Source organism: Barbus barbus (assembly GCF_936440315.1).
Source record: "Barbus barbus genome assembly, chromosome: 24".
Lineage (NCBI taxonomy): Eukaryota > Metazoa > Chordata > Actinopteri > Cypriniformes > Cyprinidae > Barbus > Barbus barbus.
Genome location: NC_136752.1, coordinates 21,370,572 through 21,392,439, shown reverse-complemented (window position 1 = coordinate 21,392,439; position 21,868 = coordinate 21,370,572). Strand labels below are relative to the sequence as shown.

The window sequence follows — 21,868 nt, the reverse complement described above, 5'->3', positions numbered from 1 at the left end:
GCCTACAGGTTTCTTTTAGCCGGGAATTACTTTAAGGAAATAATTGTTAGCTATGCAAAAAATTTAAAATCAAAGTGTTTAGTTGAATAGTCATATGTTCAAATATGATGCTGCATGTATGTAGGCTATGACAGTCAATACTTTTTCAACAATTAGTAACCCCCTCCCCATCTTTTGCCCCATGTTGGTGGGTCTTTTAGCTCAAATGTGGAGTAGAAGACCCCCGACATAAGGCAAAAAAGGGGGATAAGGCTTTAATTGTTGAAAAACAATTGATTAATGCACCTTTAACAAAACAGACAAAGTATTTCATCTCAGAATACACAACACATCCTAATATATATACACAATTATATTTTTTCATCACAAACTGATGAAATTTCCAAACTTTGCAGTGTCTTGAAGGCTAGTCTATAAATCCTCATGTGGGCCGTTTGCAGATTTAAATGTTAGTCGATAGGTGGCGCTATATCTCATGATCAATCTCACTATATTGTAACCACAACAGTGTTTGTGATCTCAATTCCTTAGAGCAATGACAAGTGGGTGGTACTGTACCGGAGAACAAAAAAGATGAAGACATAATGCAACAACAACCCAAGGATGAATAGGCTATAAAAAGCATTTTTTCATCATATATGCCTTGCTTGCACAGTTTCCCTACGGAATAAAGTTCAAAATGGGCATTAAAAACAACGGCAACTTACAGAACAGCTCGCGAGGGATGATTTAATTCAAGGACTTTTTGCATTTGCGTAAACAGAAATCAAATATTCACTTTTGCTAGTCCTCCAAGAACATAAAAGCACGGTACGCGAGATCACAACATGCGCTACGAGGACGACGCGTCTCTTTCTTTTCCAAGTAAAGTCAGCTTTTTTTGCGTGAAACATAATATATATATTTTTTAAACGAATGGAAACTTCTTGTTCAGGACGCGTTGAAATAACGAGTTTATTGAGAGTCTATTAATTCAGAATATGAAGAATCAAACAGGATACTGTGAAACAACAGGCAGTGAGCGGTTCATGGTAGGTGACTAAGTACTTCTGTACGACTGTAAGTCATATGCATCATATGTTAACTCACTTATATGCCATTAAGACTAAATATAGTGTTGAATATTGAATAAAATTAATATGGGTGGTTTACGGTTCACAGATGAGCAACGTTACAATGGGTACCGTGTTCAAGGGTTACGTAGCGGCAGCGCAGAAGGAGCGTCTCCCGCCCGAAGGCGCTGGCTCTTCAGCATATGATTCCCATGCAGCACCTTGGACAGGGTTCGCAAGCTCCTTCCCGACACCCCTCACTAACTCTCTCCTACGGTCAAAATGGTCCAAAGAATCGTTAAACGGCTACCCCCCTGAATACAACCCCATCAAGTCCACCGGGACGAAAAGAGAGGCGTTATTCGACACAGGACATATGTGCAAAAAGTGCATCTCTCATTTCAACGTCTTCAAAAGGGAAGCGTTAAAACAAGTAACTGACGAAAATCTTTCTACCAAAGTAAGTGTATTCCTTGTATCATCTATTTGCATACATTTAGAAACGATTATCATGCATTTTCTTGGGTGGTGTTTAGTGGACTGCTGCATGTATATCCACCCCATCAGCAGTCTGTCTCATATTTCAATTACATATGAGGCTCATGCTTTTTTCCCCCCTTCCCCTGAAACGAGTTTAAATCGATTAGCTTTTGCAGTTGGTCTGTGATTCATGTGACACTCGTCTAGCCTTGATTACACTAGAATATGGGTATAATGGGTGGGATGTGAAAACTCAGTTCCTACTGAGAACAATAAAGTAAATGGCACTATAATGTGATCAGCTGAGACAGAGATGCATTTGTGGATGGCATGTGTCTCAATATTTGGTGGTGGGGAAAAATAGGTTAGTGGACCATAGTTGATTTTTTTTTAGTAAACTCAAATGTTTTTCCCATAATATTTAAGATGGAATGGGAAATTACTTTAAGATAAAGATAGGATGGGCTATTATAGTCAACTAAAATCTAAACTAATATTAAAACAATTTTTTTACTTAAAAAAATAAACGTTTGCTGAAATAAAATGAAGTATAACATACATTTTATTTTATAGTTGCCACACACACACACTCACACACTCACATACACATAGCTATAAATTACAAAAACACAACTTTAAGTGATATTAAAATGAAATGGAAAATAAAAACGGAATCAAAATATTGAATGTATATTCAATGACCCTAAAACAACACTGGGGATTATTTATCATGTCACCAAAGAATTTTGTGCTTTAAAAATCATGTTAAAAGATTTCTTTAAATATACGTAATTATAAACACAGTTTCTGATATGTTCTGATGAGTTAAGTCACCAATAACAATTTTCTTTCTGTGCCTCAGGATCCCAAAGTTTTCATTCATCTTTATGAGAGCATGAAACCACCTGCTAGTACTGTAGAAGCCTGGGGCAATGCGGACGGACGCTGTGGCGTCTGCTTCACTCACTTTAGCCAGCTGAAGCAGGAGGCTATCCGCACGATCCTCACCCAGGACCGGGCCATATGGGCTCCACCTACCACTGCCAACATCCCATCCACAAGCCTAGACTCAGGCTCACAAACGCTCCCCAGAACCTCAAGCCACCGATCTGTTGTCTCAGACCCCCATCAGAGGCCTAGCAATGCAGCACCGGATTGCTGGATTAAAGGACGTCAGCATTTGGAAGCCCTGTGGCCCCTGTCCACATGCAAAGGAAACAATGCAATGTCTCAAACGGTAGGCCAATTTTTTTTTTTCATTTTTGAATGTATTTATTGCTGTTTGTATTGCTGTTGCTCAAGCTAACACTTTAGGTCTGAAAGGTTGGCTAACCCAAAATTATTTAATCACCTTCATGTCATTCTATGCTCATATTACTTTCTTGTGTGAAATACAAAAGAAGATTTAAAGTGTTTTTGTCCATAAAATTAAAGTTAGTTGGGTTCAATGTTGTTTTGGACCCCACTGACTTTTTCAAATTATATTTGTTTGTGTTACACAGAGTAAAGATAATTATACAAGTTTGATATGGCATGACGGTGCATAAATGATGATAGAATTTTCATTTTTGGGTGAACTATCACTTTAATATAATACTAAACCTACATTACCATTTAAAAGTTTAATTTCAAGAAATTAACACATTTATTCGATAAAACTGTAAAGACTTTTGCATTGTTACAAAAGATTTTTTATTTCAAATGAATATTGTTCTTTTGTAATCTCTATTCATCAAAGACTTTAAATAATGTATCATGGTTTTCACAAAAATAATAAGCAGTATTGCTTATTATTATTACTACTGATTATACAATAATAGCTTTACAATCACAGTAACAAATTACATTTTAAAGAAAAGTTATTTTTAAATGCAATAATATTTCACAATATTCATACCATATTTTTAATATCAAATACAAGCAGCCTTGGTGAGCAGAAGACACTTATTTTAAAAACATGATAAAGTCTTACAATCTTTCCAAATAATTCTAGTAAAGAAAGAAGCACTCTGCTCTTCATATTTTATGTCAGGAACATCATCCATGTGCATAATGTAAGAGTATAAATTAAATATGTATAGCTATGTCTGCTCACCAGGACTCACCAGGACACATGTGTGGTCTTATGATACACAACTCTCTAGTCGGCCTTGATTAGATCCAGAAGCAGATGATACAGGACTTTTTCTGGTTAATGGTTAAACCCACATTTTATCCATGCCACAGAGAAGCCTGTCAGAAAAAAAGAAGCTTGATCAATATCGCTGTAATATTTAATGACCAGTGAAATATTCATACACAGCGCTCGTAAATACAGATGACATGAGAACACATTATGGAAGTGAGGCAGAGAGTGAACGTCTCAGACAGCTCCATCAGCACTCAGTACCAGATCTTATATGATGCTGACCGAGAGCATGAAAGCAGACCGAGTCCATTAGTCCAGCTCCATTTCATTACACAAACATCCAAGGTTGACTCACTCAGTCTTTGAAGTGGAATTAAAAAAAAAAAGATTAATGAATGGAGTAAAAGCAAAAGACATGCATTTTGTATGTTTGTATTTGAAATAGCAAACACAGATAAGCATGGAAAGCATAACGGCAAAAAAAAAAAAAGATGAGCACATAATTAAATCTTAGATTCTCTCTGGAGGACAGAGAAGTGAGAGAGAGAAAGCAGAGATGGAGAAGAAAATAACAGTAGAGCCAATATTGCCATCTCTGCCCAAGGGTTGCTCCCAGCGCTAATTGGCGTTATATTCCGCCAATGAAGGGGAGCAAAGAGGGCGCTCCTATTTCGCATGGCTGGATTGAAGCATTGATGAGACATAAAGCCAGGGAGTGACTCTAGATATGCGGATGACTGCAGGCAAGGGATGGTTTTCTTGAACAGGGGCAAAGAAATACATTCTGAATATTTTTATTCTGCCTGGAAGAGGTTCGATTTTGGGCTGAAGTATGACTCATCCCGTCAACGGCTGCAGCTTCAGGCAGTCGTTGCCTGTATGCTAGATACATATAAAGAGGTTCATGACTTCATCTGCACATATGACTCAGCTTGAAGTGGCTTTCACTAATAATAGTGTCTGACTACAAGTGCATTAAACACACTCATTTTCAGGGTGTAGTGTTCACACTGGCATATTTCAGGTAAAATTCATCGAACTAAATAAACATATTGCCTATCCAGTTTAGAGTATCAAAGGAATAGTTCATCCAAAAATGAAAATTTGCTGAAACCTGAGGCCATCCAAGATGTTGATGAGTTTGTTTCTTCATCGGAACAGAATTTAGCATCATATCACTTACTCACCAATGGATCCTCTGCAGTGAATGGGTGCCGTCAGAATGAGGGTCCAAATAGCTCATGAAAGCATCACAGTAATCCACATGTCTCCAGTCATAAAAATCTGTGTTTGTAATAAACAAATTCATCAAAAAGCCACTTCAAACCACTGCTTTAGTTGAAATGTGAGTTTAAAGTGAAAAGTTCTCTATCCATGAAAAAGCTGTCTTGTCTGAATCAGGAGAGGATGTAGATCAAGCACATTTACAATCAAAAATATGTTGGTGGATTTTGATGTGAGAGGACAACAGGTGATGGACTTTTTACTGGAGGAAGCGTTGTTATGGATTAGGACTCCTATTTTGGCCAGAAGGTTTAAATGCCTATTAATTGATGGACTGGAGTTGTGTGAGTTACTTGTGGAATATTGTGATGTTTTTATCAGCTGTTTGGACTCTCATTCTAACGGCACCCATTCACTGCAGAGGATCCATTGGTGAGCAAATTATGTAATGCTAAATTTCTGTTTTGATGAAAAAACAAACTCTACATCTTGGATGGCCTGAGGGTGAAAAAAAAATCTGAAAAGTTTTATTTGCAGGTCAGCTATTCCTTTAATTACGGAGTCTGACAATATCAGTGAAGATAAATCTTTATCAGTCCTCCCAGAGTCCTTTGCATGCAGGGAAGGTGAATGAAAAGGAGAATGTGACCTCTACAGCACTGTGCAACTACGGCGCTACACAGCCGACGCGTTCTTCCAGTATGTCCTCTCTGCTCCCTGCAGGAACATCTGCTGCCTTGTCTTTCTTTGTCAGGTAAGAGGTGCTGACCAGAAAATTAAAAAAAAGAACTAAGATAAAGCTTCTAAGCTAAACTCTGTCAAATCACTGAACTTCCACAGGGCAGCACAGAAGTTGAATGTAATGGTTAGAAGAGGAAGGCACTTCTCAGAGAGCAGTGCTTCTCAACGCATGATGAACTTCAGCAGTCTTCTGCAGAAATCTCCTCCTCTAGCACCAGCAAACATTTTTCAAGCTGCTAGTAAGAGCAAGGAAACACCTGGGATGGGAAAGGTATGGCTTAAATGTTTACTACACGTTAATTGATGAATGTTTGCTACCTAACACCAACAAAATGTATGGATGCTTATATTATTACGTGATATTGTATTGTTAGATTATAGTAGTTGTTAATTTGCTGTTAAATTTGTAATAGACCGAATTCATAGATTGATATATTTTCTGCTGTTATGTAATTGTTTTATGTTTTCAGTTACTGACTGTAGAAATATGCATGCCTGAGAAAGAGATTGTAGAAATATGGAAGAGTAAAGGTTTGTAAGTTAAAAGTAAAAGTTGAAACACACTCAGGGAAATAAAGAAATTGTGAGATATAAAGTCACATTATAAACTATTATGTTTGATGAGAGAGAATGAGAGAGAAGTTGCAAATTGTGAGAAATAATGAGTAAGATGTTAGAATTACACTACCATGCAAATGTTTGGGGTTGGTAAGTTTTTTTTTAATGGTTGCATTTATTTGATCATAATACAGTAAAGGCAGTAATATTGTGAAGTATTATTACAATTAAAAGTAACTGTTTTCTATGTTAATAAACTATACGATTTTCTGCACCCATTACTCTGCATTAATGTTTAAAACATTGTGCCACTTAATATATTTTTTAAAAACCATGATGCATTTTTAGGATTATTCAATGCATATAAACGTCAAAAGAAAATCATTTATTTGAAAAAGAAATATTTTGAAACATTGTAAAAGCCTGTACTGTCACTTTTGAGTTTCATCCATGTTTGCTAAATAAAAGTATTAATCTCTCTTCAAAATAAATCCTACTGACCCTGAACTATTTCCTCAGTGGTGAATTACATCTTCCATAGTGAAAAAAAAATCTCTGTTCGCATACATCCATTATTTATTATTTAGTTAGCAGGATGAAGTGAGTATTTGACTGGTCATGTGATGTTAACATGACAGCTCCCATGACCTCCATGTAAAATTAAACAGCTTTAATAAGCTACTATTATGACTGAGTCTCTATCATTTTCAATTTTTATTTGAGTACCATTTTCTGTATAAGGAAAAATGTTCCTTCCTTAGATACCACACCTCTGATCAGATTATTTAGATGTCATTCAGTCTGTCCTTGAGATGTGGCTGCTTTCTAGCTGCCTCACAGTTTAGAGAAGCTGCTCACACTGTAACCTCTGAACGTGATGTTAATGGCCTTCCCATTCCATCGCACCACCTCCTTGAGGAAGGGAAATCAATTTAGTTTAATTGTAGCTTGCCCTGACTTCACTCTCCACAGTTCACACTGATGGGACTCGTCTTGAGTTTCAAATTATATTGCTCTCAGGGTAGAACCTGGTAGCTAGATCGCACTCAGCACCGCACATCCAGCAACTGTAGCAGAGATAATGGATTCTTAAATAATTCATTTGGTGTAAATATGATTTGACAGACTCAGGACAGAGAAGATAATATCACTGGACAAATGCATTAGATATCAGACAAAGCATTAACCTAAACCTGGTTTAGATGTGTGTTCAGTGACATCATGCTTATAGAAAGTGGGATATTTTAAGTTTTAAATATTACCGTTATGGTTATAGTTAAAGGAACATGTTTTGTCGCAGTAAAAGTCTGATACTCTGCAATATATTCTGTATTAGCAGAGATTTCAATGTTGACCACAGTGGTTTGGCTTTCTTTCACCGGTCCTATCCTCTAATGTAGGACTTAACTATGTCCTAAGCTAAAATACATAATAATAATAATAATAATAATAATGTAAATAAATACATATAAGGTTTCAATAGAATTTTACCTTATATTTGGAGCAAGCATACATATTACAGTATAATACAGTATTTACATTGATGGACAAAAAATATTTTATTAGATATAAGTAACTTAAACATCTTGAAAATATATTGTAAATATGTTTTAAAATCTGTAGTAACAAAATATATTTTTTGGCATTTTTAAAAATATTTGAAAATATGTATGTTTGCCAAATGGGATTGAGCACTTTTTATGTAAATTTCAAAATATTTTATATTTATATGTAATATCCAATTAGTATATTGTTTTGGGTTTGTTCCCCCTATTCTAGGTCAAAGTGATGCTGCGAGTGTGTTCGGTTCCTGTGTCTGACCCATCTCAGTCCTACTCTTTCAAACTGGACCTGCTAAAGAAACAGATCACAGTGCTGAACGTACCCACCTTCAACCCTCAGAGACAGACTGCTGGAACTACAGTCTCCTCAAAGACCTTCACCTTTGATGCTGCCTTTGGCCCTGATTCAACCCAGGTCAGGGCCACTGCTTTGTTATTTCTGTCTTATGATGTGAAAACTGATCTGTCTATTGTCTGGAGCCCATCTGAGTCATACTATCCAAACATCTGCAACACTCTCAGATTTGGTCACTTGAGTGCAGATATCCAATATCTGGATATTCTTATCCAGTACGATCAACTGAGCAGTGTTAGATGCACATTTGGATAAATAATTCCACATCCTAAGAAACAGATTCCATGTGAAAGGTCCTTGAATTGTTCATGTAATTTATATACAGATGACAAATGATGAAACCGTTTTGTCATAAAAAAGAGAACAAAAAACAAGTTGAAGTATTATTTTTCAGGCAGAAGTTTGTGAGAACAGCTTGTGTGAAGTGTTGCAGTGTGTGCTTGCAGGAGCTGATGGTTGTATCCTAAGCTTTGGACAAAACAATGTGGGTAAGTGAGTGATATTAAAATCTTTTAAACCTGTAAAGCGTGACATATGAACTAAAAGTCAGGGTTTTCTTTTTTTTAATGGAAAAGTATACTGAACAAAATATGTGAAAAGTGAAAATCTTGCTTTTATGTTTTGTATCACATTTGATAAGTCAGACTTTTTATGGCTCATATATTATGATGTAGTGAGAATATGGTGTTCACACATGAAAAAAAAAAAAAAGATTTTATTCAGGACATAAAATGCTGTTGATGTTATCTATATGGCCAAAAAGTGAGATGAAATTCTGATAGCTTGTAACATAAATCAATTAGATTTGTATAATAGACTACTGCCATGAAATGCAATATAAGCGCTATGTTCTCCAATAATATGTAATAGGATGATATATGATAGGATGCTTAGTTTGTTTGATCAATGTTTTGTTTTACTTCGCAAAAAAGGTAAATGCAGCTATTTTTTTCAGTTGCAAATTAATATCTTTCAAGTACAACTTTATCTCACATTGTAGCTTAATATCTTGCAATATTACATTAAATCTAATCATTGTAAACCTTATTTCTCATATTTGCATCTTCATGAAGCACAATGTGACTGTATAGTGCTTTTTCTCATTTTAAACCTCATCTCACAATTAGCTTTTCATTTTTTACTCTGAGGCAAACAGGCTTCCGTAGCTCTTCGTCCAAAGTTGTTGACACAAACAGGTTCGGATTCACATGTGTTTTTACCACTGTGTGTGACTTGTGGAGCCTCTCAATGAATGTGGATTAAATGTAAAGGCTACACAGTGGGGCATCACAGGTCATTTACCTTTAAGGTTATTAATTGTTATACACCCAAAATCATGACAACAATCTCTACATGGCATTTGGAGTATGACATCATTCTCTATTAGCTAGATTGAATTACCCGGTCTCCATGTTGGCCCTTGGCTCCCAGCCAGACATCATAAATCTTTTAAACCGGCCCAAGCTTGACTGCCAGTTAAGTGCTTTACATTTAATTGGTCGTGACATTGCCACAACGCATTTTACACCCCAGTTTGTAAAGTCATTCACCACGTATTTAAGCATATTTCAGTCTGTGGATTTTTGTCATTCTAAAAAACGATTTATTCTGCAAAACCGTTATGAGGGGATTTTCCGCCTAATGATGGTCTGTTATAAAAAAATGGCTTTCTCGTTTCTTTCTTTTGGTTTACAGGAATGTCTTATACAATGATTGGCCACGATGGTTGTACTCAAAACCTTGGAGTCATTCCTTGTGCTATATCTTGGCTTTTCAAGCTCATTACCAGGAAGAAAGACAAGACATGGGCAAACATCACAGTTTCCGTGTCAGCTGTAGAGGTCTGTGGGGAAAAGAATGGCATCAGGGATTTACTCGCTGATGTTGACACGGGCAACTGCAAGGAGACCTATAAACCAGATGCTTACCTCAAAGAGGACCCCGTCTGTGGAGTACAAGCAAGTGTTGATCACACTTCCTTTGTTCTAATATCTAGACTTTAATTTATTTTTAATTTCCATTTATTTGTCAGTGCTTTGTGCGTATTGGGCACAAATGCATTGAAAATTTCCCTATAATATAGTTGGATGATGGAAAAGCCGAATTTTAATTCAAGCATATGTAGCATTTAAAGAAATATTCCAGGTACAATACAAGCAAAGCACAATCCACAGCAACTGTGACATAATGCTGATGAGCTTATCGATCTTAAGAATCATCAATCTAACCAAGTTTTCTTTAAAAAGTATAAATTAGACACTTATAATAGAAGTGAATGGGGTCCATTTTCATCATTTTTATAGTTATTGTAAGGTTTATGGTGGTCAGTTGTCATGTCAATTGAAAAATGTAATGTAATACAGAATAGGTTAAATAAAATTACATCAACACATATTGTTTGCATTTTATGACTATAATATTGAAACAATGATTATTTTAATGTTTGTGGATTGCTTCATTCACTTACACTGTAAGTGCCTCAATGTAACCCTAATTTTTGCATTTTTTGCATTTATGATAAAAGGAGAGTTAGGTGCAAATTATTTTTGTGGTAATCTAATCAACATTATGCCACAAATGCTGTTGATTGAGCTTAACGTTTACTGAACCCGGAATATTCCTTAAAACGACATTTTGCATGACATTTATAACCCTTTGCATGGAGTATTATCAATATTCATGAGCAATCAATACAAATTTAATACATACTCATTGATATGTTAATTGAGACATTCCCATTTACTTGAGAGTTTCATTATTGGATTTTGTTATCTTGATTCCAGCTTTGCAACCACAGTGTACTAAATGCTCCAACTCCAGAAAGAGCAGCTTTCCTACTAGATGCAGCTCTTGCATCTCGCAGTGGGATGGTGGACAGTGGAGGGAGACCACCACATTGTTGTCACATGTTCTTCACCCTGCATGTTCGCCAACAGCATATAGGAAGCAGCACCAAATCTGGGAGTGAGTTCAGTTGCATTTCATTGCTCTAATATAGAGATGTATATGAGCAAATTCTCAGTACATATCTTGATATATACAAATGTCTATTAGATGACGTTTCTCACACAATACTAATCCAGGAGAGTGAAATTTCATACCTGATAAAAAAAGACATTTTGCATTTATGATATGACCTTTTTCTTAAATTGTTTGTTTCCTTGTTATTTAAATATATACTTTCCTCAGTGAATGTGGATCAAAGCAAGCTGAGCCTGATCGATTTAGGGAGCTGTGTGGGGGAGAGGGAAGGAAGCAACTGTGGAGTCTGCCTCGCTGAGCTTGGAAACTTTATCACAGCCAATCTCAACAGACATAATCACGTCCCTAATAGGTACGTCTATGTACATCTCAATTATAAAAGTGGGAAATTATGAATGTAAAGCACAGTGATTTAATTAAAGGAATAGTTCACCCAAAAATGAAAATTACCCCATGATTCACTCACCCTCAAGCCATCCTAGGGGTTTATGACTTTCTTCTTTCAGATGAATACAATAAGAGTTTTTTTAATATAACTCTGATTGTATTTGTCTGAAAGAAGAAAGTCATATACACCTAGGATGGCTTGAGGGTGAATAAATCATAGAGTAATTTTCATTTTTTGGGTGAATTATCCCTTTAAGTAAAAAGTAATTAAGTAAATTTTATTATCAGTGATCATTTCTTCATTGCAGGGGAAGTAAATTAGCCATGCTATTACAAGACTCTCTGAGCAATGTCAACTGCTCTACCACAATTATTGCCCATATATCCACCTTGTCTGAGGACCTTACACAAAGCCTTTGTACGATGCAGACTGTGACTCGAATGCGAAGGCAGAAAAAGAAGATAAGGGTATGCTTATAGACATGTTCACCAGTTTTCAGGTTCTGTTAATTTAGACCATGCTTTACTTTTTATTTAAATCGTTTTATATATCTCATATGAGTTATAAAATGTACGTTTACTTATTTTTTGAATTATGGACATGTTCCCCAGTTTTCAAGTGCTGTGAATTTATGCTAAGATTTTAATTTTGCTTTTTTTTTCAGAAATCTTCCTCAAGCTCGCCTGGAGGAAGAAGCTTAGGCAACGAGAGGAAATGTAATAATTCCACCAAGCTGAGATTCCAATCTACGGGAACACTGGATCAAGATCTCTCCTCTCCTGGTTTCTCAAGTGATCCAGTATTTTACCCTGGGAGTGATAAGTCTTGTGATACCATTATATCTATGGATCCTTCTGGCCTCCTAGATAAAGAGGTTACAAATAGAAGCAGAGAGGTTTTGCCTATTATTCCATCCTTACTCAAGAGCAAATTGGAGTCCAAAAAGCTCTCGCTGATGAAGATTTGTGAAATCTCTCCACCAGTTGCCAATCGCATGAAGCAGATATCAAAAGAAAAGACTAAAGAAGAGTCAACACCAACAATTTTGCAAGACAAATCAGATTTTGAGTGCCTGAAGTGCAACACATTTGCAGAACTCCAGAATCGACTGGGAAACATAGACGGAACAGAGTTGGATCTATGCAAAGATCAGGTAGTGAACACTATGAGCAAATCACCCCGCTTAAGCCAAACCAAAAAGAAATCCAATTCATTGGACATTCAAGCATTAAACAACAGAGAACCCAATAGTACCAGACAAGGAAACTCCTCAAAAATATTTGCCATAATTCACAACAGTGAAGAAATTCCAAGTACCGCCAATTCACAGATTATTCAGCCACAGCTAGATGTTGTCAAACCGAGTGATCCCATGCTGTCTAGCCAATCTCTAAGTAAATCTAAGCTTCATAATAAAATAATGAATATGATTCCCACTGCACTGTCTTTGAAATTGGAAGACCAAGGTAAAATGAGATTATCAGATAATTCCACAATGCAATCTGAGACAAGAATATCTCCCATTGGCAAGAGTTCTCCGAGGTCTACCTCGTCCTCTTCTTTTTCATCATCCCTGTCTTCCAGTTTGAGCTCCCCACTGGCTGTTTCTGCCTCTTTGAATGGAGACATTCCACGTTGTACAGGGAAAAAACAGCAAGAGATGAGGGCCACCATCACTGTGACTGTTCAGAAGCCATTGGATCTTAATGGACATGATGAGCTTGTGTATACCGTAGTTGAGGAGGTAACAATAAATGGGGCCACTGAGCAAGGAAAGGCACAAATATTAAGTATTCATGAGTCGCACTCTCTCCAGGCTTTAACGCCAGGAAGTCAGTCTGTCAGGATTATCGGCAGCGAAGGTGAAGAACAAACAGTGAGTTTTTATAGTTCCAACTCTAATGCACAAACTTCAGAGCATGAAGCCTCATCAGATGCAGCTATTAAACATACAAAAATCAATGCACATATTGACAAGGCAGGCGGCTTCATTGATTCGAAAAACCTTCTGCAGCATGATACTTGGTCTGAGGTGCCCCTGACTGAAGATGTGAAGGAGATACCTAAAGGAGCCATGGTTAAACTTGACCCTCCCTGTGAGGTCTCCAAGTCCAGAAAATACGCCTGTGGAATTAAACATGAGCAGAGCTGGTTGTGCCAAAACAACAAGAAAGACGTCAAGGATGTCCCTCACATGAAAACAGAACAAAAGAACCCACAGAGTCCAAGAGAAACTCCTGAGAAGAAACAATATACAAAGAAAGACGGTCCTGTAGAATGGACCAAAGACAATATGCCATCAACGTCAACAAACAGTCCCAATCTCAAAAGAAAAGAGATGAAAGAATCTGGAATAGCCAGAAATGCAATGCTAAACCTGGCTACTGAAACTAAGACCGACACTAAATCTCATTTTGAGGAGAGCAGCAAGTTGTTTAATGTAAAACTGAAAGCATTATCCGGCAGGAGCCAAACATGGGATCACAGTAAGAGCGGGCGCTCAACAGGAAGCTTGGAAGGTAATTCTAGCTCAAGACTTAAAAGCAAGTTCCTTGAAGAGACTGCTTTCATCGATATGGCTCCGAAAGGCCTTTTAGATGAAGATTACATTTCAGCACAACCCAGCCCGCTAGGTTTTAAAGAAGACTTTGAGGACTTTGTAAGGTGTCGAGCTAGCCAGAGTCTTGGGAGGGTTCCACAGTTCTTCCCCATGCATGATGCTAATGATCCAACCCGGCCATCAAAAAACGGTCACTCTAAGACCACAACCGTTAATAAATTCATGCCCAGTTCAATGATCCACAAGATGCCAAACTTGTCTCCCAAACCCACTAGACACTCGATCAACCGGAGCTCAAGCTTTTCTCCTAATGGAGCATCTGTCAGTCAAAGCTCCTGGTCAACACACTCCCTATCCCTAAGTCAAGACAACGGCAGTTTGAAGTCACCCGGTGCAGTCCGGAAAGGAAGAGTTGAGCTTTTAAGAAGCAGTAGAGATTCTCTTTCTGCTTTTAGTCAAGGTGGGTCTGATTTAGATGAATGTGAGGAACTGGGGACGATGAAACCTTTCGTTCACACGTTGCCATCCCCATATAGCCGGATCACAGCTCCACGGACTCCACACCACTGCAGCGGCCATGCCAGCGATACCACCAGTGTTCTCAGTGGAGAGCTGCCTCCTGCCATGTGTAAAACGGCTTTACTCTATAACAGGAGCAGTATGGTCAGTAGTGGCTATGAAAGCATGCTGAGAGACAGTGAAGCTACAATCAGCAGCAGTTCAACGCACAACTCCATCAGCGATCAGAGCTGCTCGCTCGGTGCTGCTAAAGGTGCGAGAAGTAACAAGAAACGAACAAACATAGGTAAGGCGTTTTTTTTCTTATCAATGCATTCTGGCATAAAAAAACAGTATGGTTTTCACCTGTCTTTGTCCTCAGGGTCCAGTCTAAGACGTCCATCTCAAGACAACCTTCTGTCACTGAGGAGATCCGTCAGTGGGCCAAAAACGCACCGGGTGGATCGGGGTGGTTCTGACTCTTATGAAATTAAAGTCTATGAGATTGATAATGTAAATGGCGTACAGAAGAGAGGTGGGGCAGGGAACAAGGTGAGGTTCAAAATGTGTCAATGAAAAAAATGTCTGTCTGTCTGTCTGCTGTATATTTCATTCACAAACTGCTGTTGTTGTATGGTCCATTAAATTGGTAGTGCTTGATTCAACACGTACAGTTTTTTGAATTGCTTAGACACAAACATCTGTTCTTTAGCCAGTTATCTTAAAGGAACACTCCACTTTTTTTACAACTCCCCTAGAGTTAAACAAGTTGAGTTTTACCGTTTTTGAATCCATTCAGCCGATCTCTGGGCCTGGCAGTAGCACTTTTAGCTTAGCTTAGCATAGATTATTGAATCTGATTAGACCATTTGCATCGTGCTCAAAAATGACCAAAGAGTTTTTTTTATTATTTTAGTATTTAGTAGTCCCCAGCTATATCATAATTAGTTACCTAGCTGGGGACTACTTTCAGGTGCTGCGTAATATCATTGCGCCTGCTGCACCCATGGTACGGCAGCAAAGTTCCTTGATTATTACGCCGGAACGAGAGTATAGTTCCTAGCCATATCGGCCTAGAAAATTTTAACTTTTAATTTTCCGTCTGTCTTAGTACACGATGTAACTACAGAAGAGTCAAGCTTTAAATAGGAAAATTATCGAAACTCTTTGGTCATTTTTGATGACCAAATGCTAATGGTCTAATCCAATTCAATGATCTATACTAAGCTAAGCTAAAAGTGCTTCCAAGAGACCCAGAGATTGGCTGAATGGATTCAAAAATGGTAAAACTCAACTGTTTATCTCTAGGTGAGTTGTAAAATGAGCCTATTTCCTAAAATATTTAGCATATTTCGCAAAACAGTGTTTTCTAGAAGTAAAGGCTAGGGTATCCTACACGACTTTTGCCTAGATTTTTACCCAATTTGCAGTCCGTAGGAGAGCGGTAGTTGGCAAAAGTCAAAGCAGTCAGAGTTTTAGGTGCAAGTTTGTGTTTATAATGACCTGTAAATGCTGAAATCTGGTCCGATTTTAAAAGTTGTGTAATGTATTCCAGCCTTAAGAAAACTTTAAGGCACTCATTGTTTTTTTATTCTTAATTTTTTAAAACTCTGACTCAAAGTGTTTATACACTTATTTTTTCTATTACTGAAAAATATGCAACTTTTTGTTGAATATTTCGGAAATATTTTACATTTTGTTTTTCAGATGTGTTGTTTGTATAGGTTTCATTCAAAAATGTATTTAATTATTCATTCAATAATGTATTGTACACATTGAGGAAATTTTGACAATGTTGTGTTCTCTTATATAGTGTTTCATATACAGTTTTTTTTCAAGTAGTAAAGATACTTTTCCTCAAATGGTGCTCAATTTCATCAAAACAATATTGTTATCACAAAACCAAAAACTGTATGTTAAGGAATGTATGTTTTTTTAAATTTTCTGTTCTTATTTTTCACTTTAGTTTATGCAGTAGTATTATTTAGCAGAGTTTACAATGTATAGTTGCACATTCATTGTAGTAAGCAGTCATGGTCATATGTTTTAAATAAATTTCACAGTGTGTAATTCAGTGTATCTGTGTATTTGATGGCTTTGTGGGTTAAGATTTGAATTAGGCTTAAGATAGCTGAATACAGTGTCTGATTTTGTTTTAAAATGCTAAAAAGTGTTAGAAAAACTGTAATATTACTTTAATATAAAACCCTGTGGTGTAATAGGCCACTCACTCACATTTTATATGGAGGCAAACTTACTTTTTGTCATCCACGTTTTCAGGGTATAGTCCTCTTTAGTGCAAAGCTGAAATTCTTGGAGCATCGACAGCAGAGAATAGCAGAGGTGAGACTCAGGTATAATGCTCTCAGGCGAGAGTTGGAACATGCCAAGCATCATCTGATGTTGGACCCTGGAAAATGGACCCGTCAATGTAAGGGTTAACATGTTTGCTTATGTATATTAAGTAGCATTAAGTACTGCAGTAGGACAGAAAAATGTAGGGTTGTTTATTGTTCTGCTTACTGTGTCATTAATTATTATGCTGTTTGTGTGATGTGTTTTGCAGTTGACTTATGGCAAACGTTTGAGGTAGACTCCCTGGAGCACTTAGAGGCTTTGGAGCAAGTCACTCAACGGCTAGAGCGTCATGTTAACCTCTGTAAAGCACATGTCTTGATGGTCACCAGCTTTGACGTTATACCCAAGTGCAGACAAAAGTTACAGCATCGGTCCACAGTAGATCACGCAGCGTTCGCATGAATATAGCATGTCAAGATTTTATGACTACTTTTACCTGTTATGCAATATATTAAATGATATGCGTGCAAATGTACGGAGCCACTAGGGAGACACGGTGATGAAAAAAAATGAGAAGGGAGGGAAAACGCTTTTGTGGTCTGAAAACTGGAATGTAGTTTTTACTCACACCTCATATTATTTCCATTACAAACGTTTTGCGAGCAAACTCGGAGGAACGCAAAAAGCGTTTTTTTTTCTTCTCATTTTATTTATCTTCATGTCCCTTGAGGAGCTCCGTACAAATCCTCTAACCATCTCAAAATCATTACATTATAAGAAAGCTTCCAGTGATGCTGTTCAGGCTCTTCTTGAAATCTAATTTGCTGTCAGTGTTTGTGTTGTTAGCTTTAGCACAGAGAAGGCCAAAACAACACATTGGACTGCAGACTGCTGTCTGAAATTGTTAACCATGTTTTTTACTGTTCAAATGTTAATTCTGGGTAGTCAGGGTTCAAGATTTCCAATTGCATATTTGCCAATCCTGGGTTAACTTTCTTATTGGCATATTTACTAGGTTAACCACATTTTAACAGCATAGCCTACTACAGCATGCAATGAGCATGTGACCTGTAAAATAACTGCTTGTCCAGCTGTAAAAATTTTCAATATTTTAATGTTTCAAGTATTTTTTTGTTTAAGATGTGCTATTTATTGTTAAACAACTCGCTGTAACATTCTAGCACTTTATTGTTGCACACAGTAGGCTTTATAGGCCTACTTTGGGGCTTCATTTCACTTTTCAAAATTACTAGTGTGAAATAAAAAATGCGTAAGCCAAGTTAAAAAGTGGCCTTTATTTGGGGATAAAATGACCTCTGTAAAAGCAACTTTTACTTAGAGTTATAGTCACCTTCAAGGTTGCAAAACACTGTAAAGAAATCACTTTTAACACCCAGTGTATATTTTGTTGCACTAAAAGCAAATAATTTGCAAGTGACGTTTATTGTAAATGCCTTTGATCCTTAATGTGTATGTGCTAATAAAAGGTTGTTATTCACTTTATTGGTGTTTATTTAACTTAAGCCATGTTTTTACTGAAATTGTATTAATTTATTTATTTGCATAATACCTATATATATTGCATAAGACATGATTTTCTTAAAAAAACATTAACAGACACTAAAAACTGTGGTTTGTGTTTTTCACAGAGGATTGTTAAAACATTCAGACATAACTGATAAGCTCATTGTGCTGTCAAAATATATTACCTGGCTGAGATGAGATGCAGAGTTCACTCAGATGGTACAATAGGATAAAACTTCCCTATTATGCAGTCAGACACAGTACAGACATGCAGCAGCCCACCGTAATGACTCCATGTTTCAAGGGTTGTGTTTACTTTCTGCTCCAGTTTAGTGGTGGAAATTTTCGTTCTTTCCAGAGACTCGTTCATTTTTCGTTCGTTCACCAAAATGATTCGTTCAGATTCGTTCACTAACTCGTTCAGTGACCATTTTTCCATATTACACAAATACGTCAGCATGTGCGGCAAAATGTGTTGTTCAACTAACGTATTTACTTGTTACAAAATAAAAACCGATTTGGCTTCATTAAAAAGTGTGCCCTTCTCATTAAATGAATAAAATAAGTCTAAATAAGTGATCAAAGTCATTACTCTTTTTATCTTTTAAATTACACTCTTTTCGGATGACCAAAGCACAAGTGTTTTTTTATTTGTTTGCATACTAGGCTAGTTAACATTTAATTGTTTAGGCAGAGATTTACACGTTCAAATCTGAGATTATGTTAAACGAGGAGTTATTCTGTATGTAAAATATGAATATAAACAAGCGTGCACAGTACGGATACCTGTGCTTTGCATCCGCTTTCTGCTGATTGATGAACTAGATTGACAGAATGGCCGACCTACCCGGTCAACGAACTGGGTATAGCTACCAGTTCGTTCAATTCGTTCACGAACGGGAGATCTCTCTCTCGTTCAGACTCAAAACAGAGCCATCTCGGTCAATGATGCTATTATATTCGTTCGTTCGATCCAACCAATTACATGCCCCTTCTAAACCCGAGCTGAAATGCTATTTGCTGACGTGAGTCACGTGACGCAAATGAGATGGGATGACGTGACGCAAATAATCAATACTGCCATATTTTTTTATGTTTCACAGTTTTTAAACAAACAAAAGTGCATGACATGACTAACATAATGAAATATTTTTTTATTTAAAAGTATGTAACTGTTCAAACAACATAAAACAACAATAATATAAAATATAGCTGCAAGCAGCGATGACGGGCCCAAGCCGTCAGCATACGCCACCCCGGTGGCATCGATAAAACGGTGCCCAGCGAGCACACGCATCACAGTAACCCTCTGGCAGTTTGGTTTTAAGGGATACGGCAATTAAAGGGTTAATCCAAACCATCAACTCTGTGAAACACACACACACAGAATAACATATAAAACTTTAAATTCTGTGAAAATATATTTTTCATTGGTAGTTCATGTTAATGCATTTACTAATGCTAACAAATGAGAAATTATTATAGTTACCAAAGGTTTTAATGATTTATAAGCATTTTTTAATGATTTCTTTTTCCATTAACTAACATGAATAATTTTTTCTAACACAAATGAATAAAGTAAAAAATATATTGTTAATATTTAATGTTATTTGTGAATTAACCAATGTTAAAAAACAACATTATTTAACTGTTGTTAATTTACATCATTAATAAATATATACCATTTAATGTTTATCAAAATCAATTCCAAAATGTGTTAATATATTATTACATTTTAAAGTTTTATCTTTTGAACATGACTATTTTTCTAATATTAAAAATATTTTGTTCATTGTTAGTTCATTGTAAGTTCATACTATCAATGAAGAATTAACATGCTGTAAAAAATATATTTTTCATTGTTAGTTCATGTTAATTAATGCATTCCCTACTGTTAACAAATGAGACTTAATTATAAAGTGTTATCAAAACCTTTAATGCTTTATAAGCATTTTTTAAGGATTTTATTGAGATGTTTAAACAGACCCTCTCTCTCTCTCCCTCTCTCTCTCACCCACTGAACTCACACAGTCAGTCACCCACCCAGTCACCCACCGCACACATTAGAAGCACAGAGACAGGAGAACTCTGATAGTTTTTAAATTTTCTCCTCCGCATAGTGTATTGTAAATTCATGAAATTAATCACATATCCTCAGACTGTATTGTTCTGTGTATGTAATTTTTTATGAAGTGTTTGGAAGCTGCTCTTAAAAGAAAAAAAAAAAAAGAAAAGTTTTCTCTTTTTTACTGTAACTTTAATAAATTGCCATTAAATCATCGCTCAAGATATCCTAAATCCGTCCGCAATTTAGCATCTTCAGTATTTTGGCATCATAAGAAAAAATGTTTGGTGTGATTTACGTGTTTCTGTTTGGAGGAGCATGAATTTGTTTACAGCCTGTTTAAAAACAAAACCCACATTAAAATAAATATAGCCGACTTCCTGTTGGTCGTAGCTAATGACTGTAAATTAGAAAGTTGTCCGGATTAATAAGAACAATTTATGTACCGAGTTTGGTGTCTGTAGCTATCATTATATATATATAAACATTAATAATTATATACCATTTAATGTTGATCAATATTAATTCCAAAATGTGTTAATATATTATTACATTTTAAAGTTTATCTTTTGAACATGACTATTTTTCTAACATTAAAAAGATTAATAAATGCTTTAAAAAAATTGTTCTTTGTTAGTTCATACTATCATGGAAGAATTAACATGCTGTAAAAATATATTTTTCATTGTTAGTTCACGTTAATTAATGCATTTCCTAATGTTAAGAATTGAGACCTTATTATAAAGTGTTATCAAAATCTTTAATGATTTATAAGCATTTTTTAAAGATTTTAAAAAACAGACCCTCTCTCTCTCTTTCTCTCTCTCACCCACTGGCTCAATCCACACAGTCACTCACACAGTCACTCACACCCCACCCCCACCCCCACCCCTCACTCAGCTGCAGGCTGACAGGGATCTCTCACTCAGAAGCAGTCTAAGTCTAACTCTCTGATAGTTTTCAAATTTTCTCCTCTGCATAGTGTATTGTAAATTCATGAAATTAATCACATATCCTCAGACTGTATTGTTCTGTGTATGTAATTTTTTATGAAGTGTTTGGAAGCTGCTCTTAAAAGATAAAAAAAAAAAAAAAAAAGATCTTTTTTACTGTAACTTTAATAAATTGCCATTAAATCATCGTTCAAGATATCCTAAATCCGTCCGCAATTTAGCATCTTCAGTATTTTGGCATCATGATAAAAAATGTTTGGTGTGATTTCCGTGTTTCTGCTTGGAGGAGTATTAATTTGTTTACAGCCCGTTTTTAAAAAAAACCCACATTAAAATAAATATAGCCGACTTCCTGTTGGTCGTAGCTAATGACTGTAAATTAGAAAATTGTCCGGATTAATAAGAACAATTTATGTACCGAGTTTGGTGTCTGTAGCTAAAACTAACCCCCTCATTTTTGACAAAAGGTGGCGCTATAGAGTGTCTCTTCCACGCCCGTT

The 21,868-nt window shown here is 36.3% G+C and overlaps 1 protein-coding gene across 1 annotated transcript; it reads left to right on the top strand.

Annotated features, from left to right (window-relative positions):
* Nucleotides 1–1,176: 1,176 nt before the first annotated feature.
* LOC306843496 (kinesin-like protein KIF26B) lies at nucleotides 1,177–17,288 on the top strand (the record flags this gene model as incomplete). Its single annotated transcript, XM_079375022.1, has 14 exons — nucleotides 1,177–1,512; nucleotides 2,395–2,769; nucleotides 5,481–5,638; nucleotides 5,725–5,896; nucleotides 7,963–8,160; nucleotides 8,495–8,588; nucleotides 9,796–10,058; nucleotides 10,884–11,064; nucleotides 11,290–11,434; nucleotides 11,778–11,937; nucleotides 12,135–14,835; nucleotides 14,911–15,080; nucleotides 16,809–16,959; nucleotides 17,095–17,288. The coding sequence occupies 14 exons, from the start codon at nucleotides 1,177–1,179 to the stop codon at nucleotides 17,286–17,288; spliced, it is 5,298 nt and encodes a 1,765-aa protein (XP_079231148.1).
* Nucleotides 17,289–21,868: the final 4,580 nt, after the last annotated feature.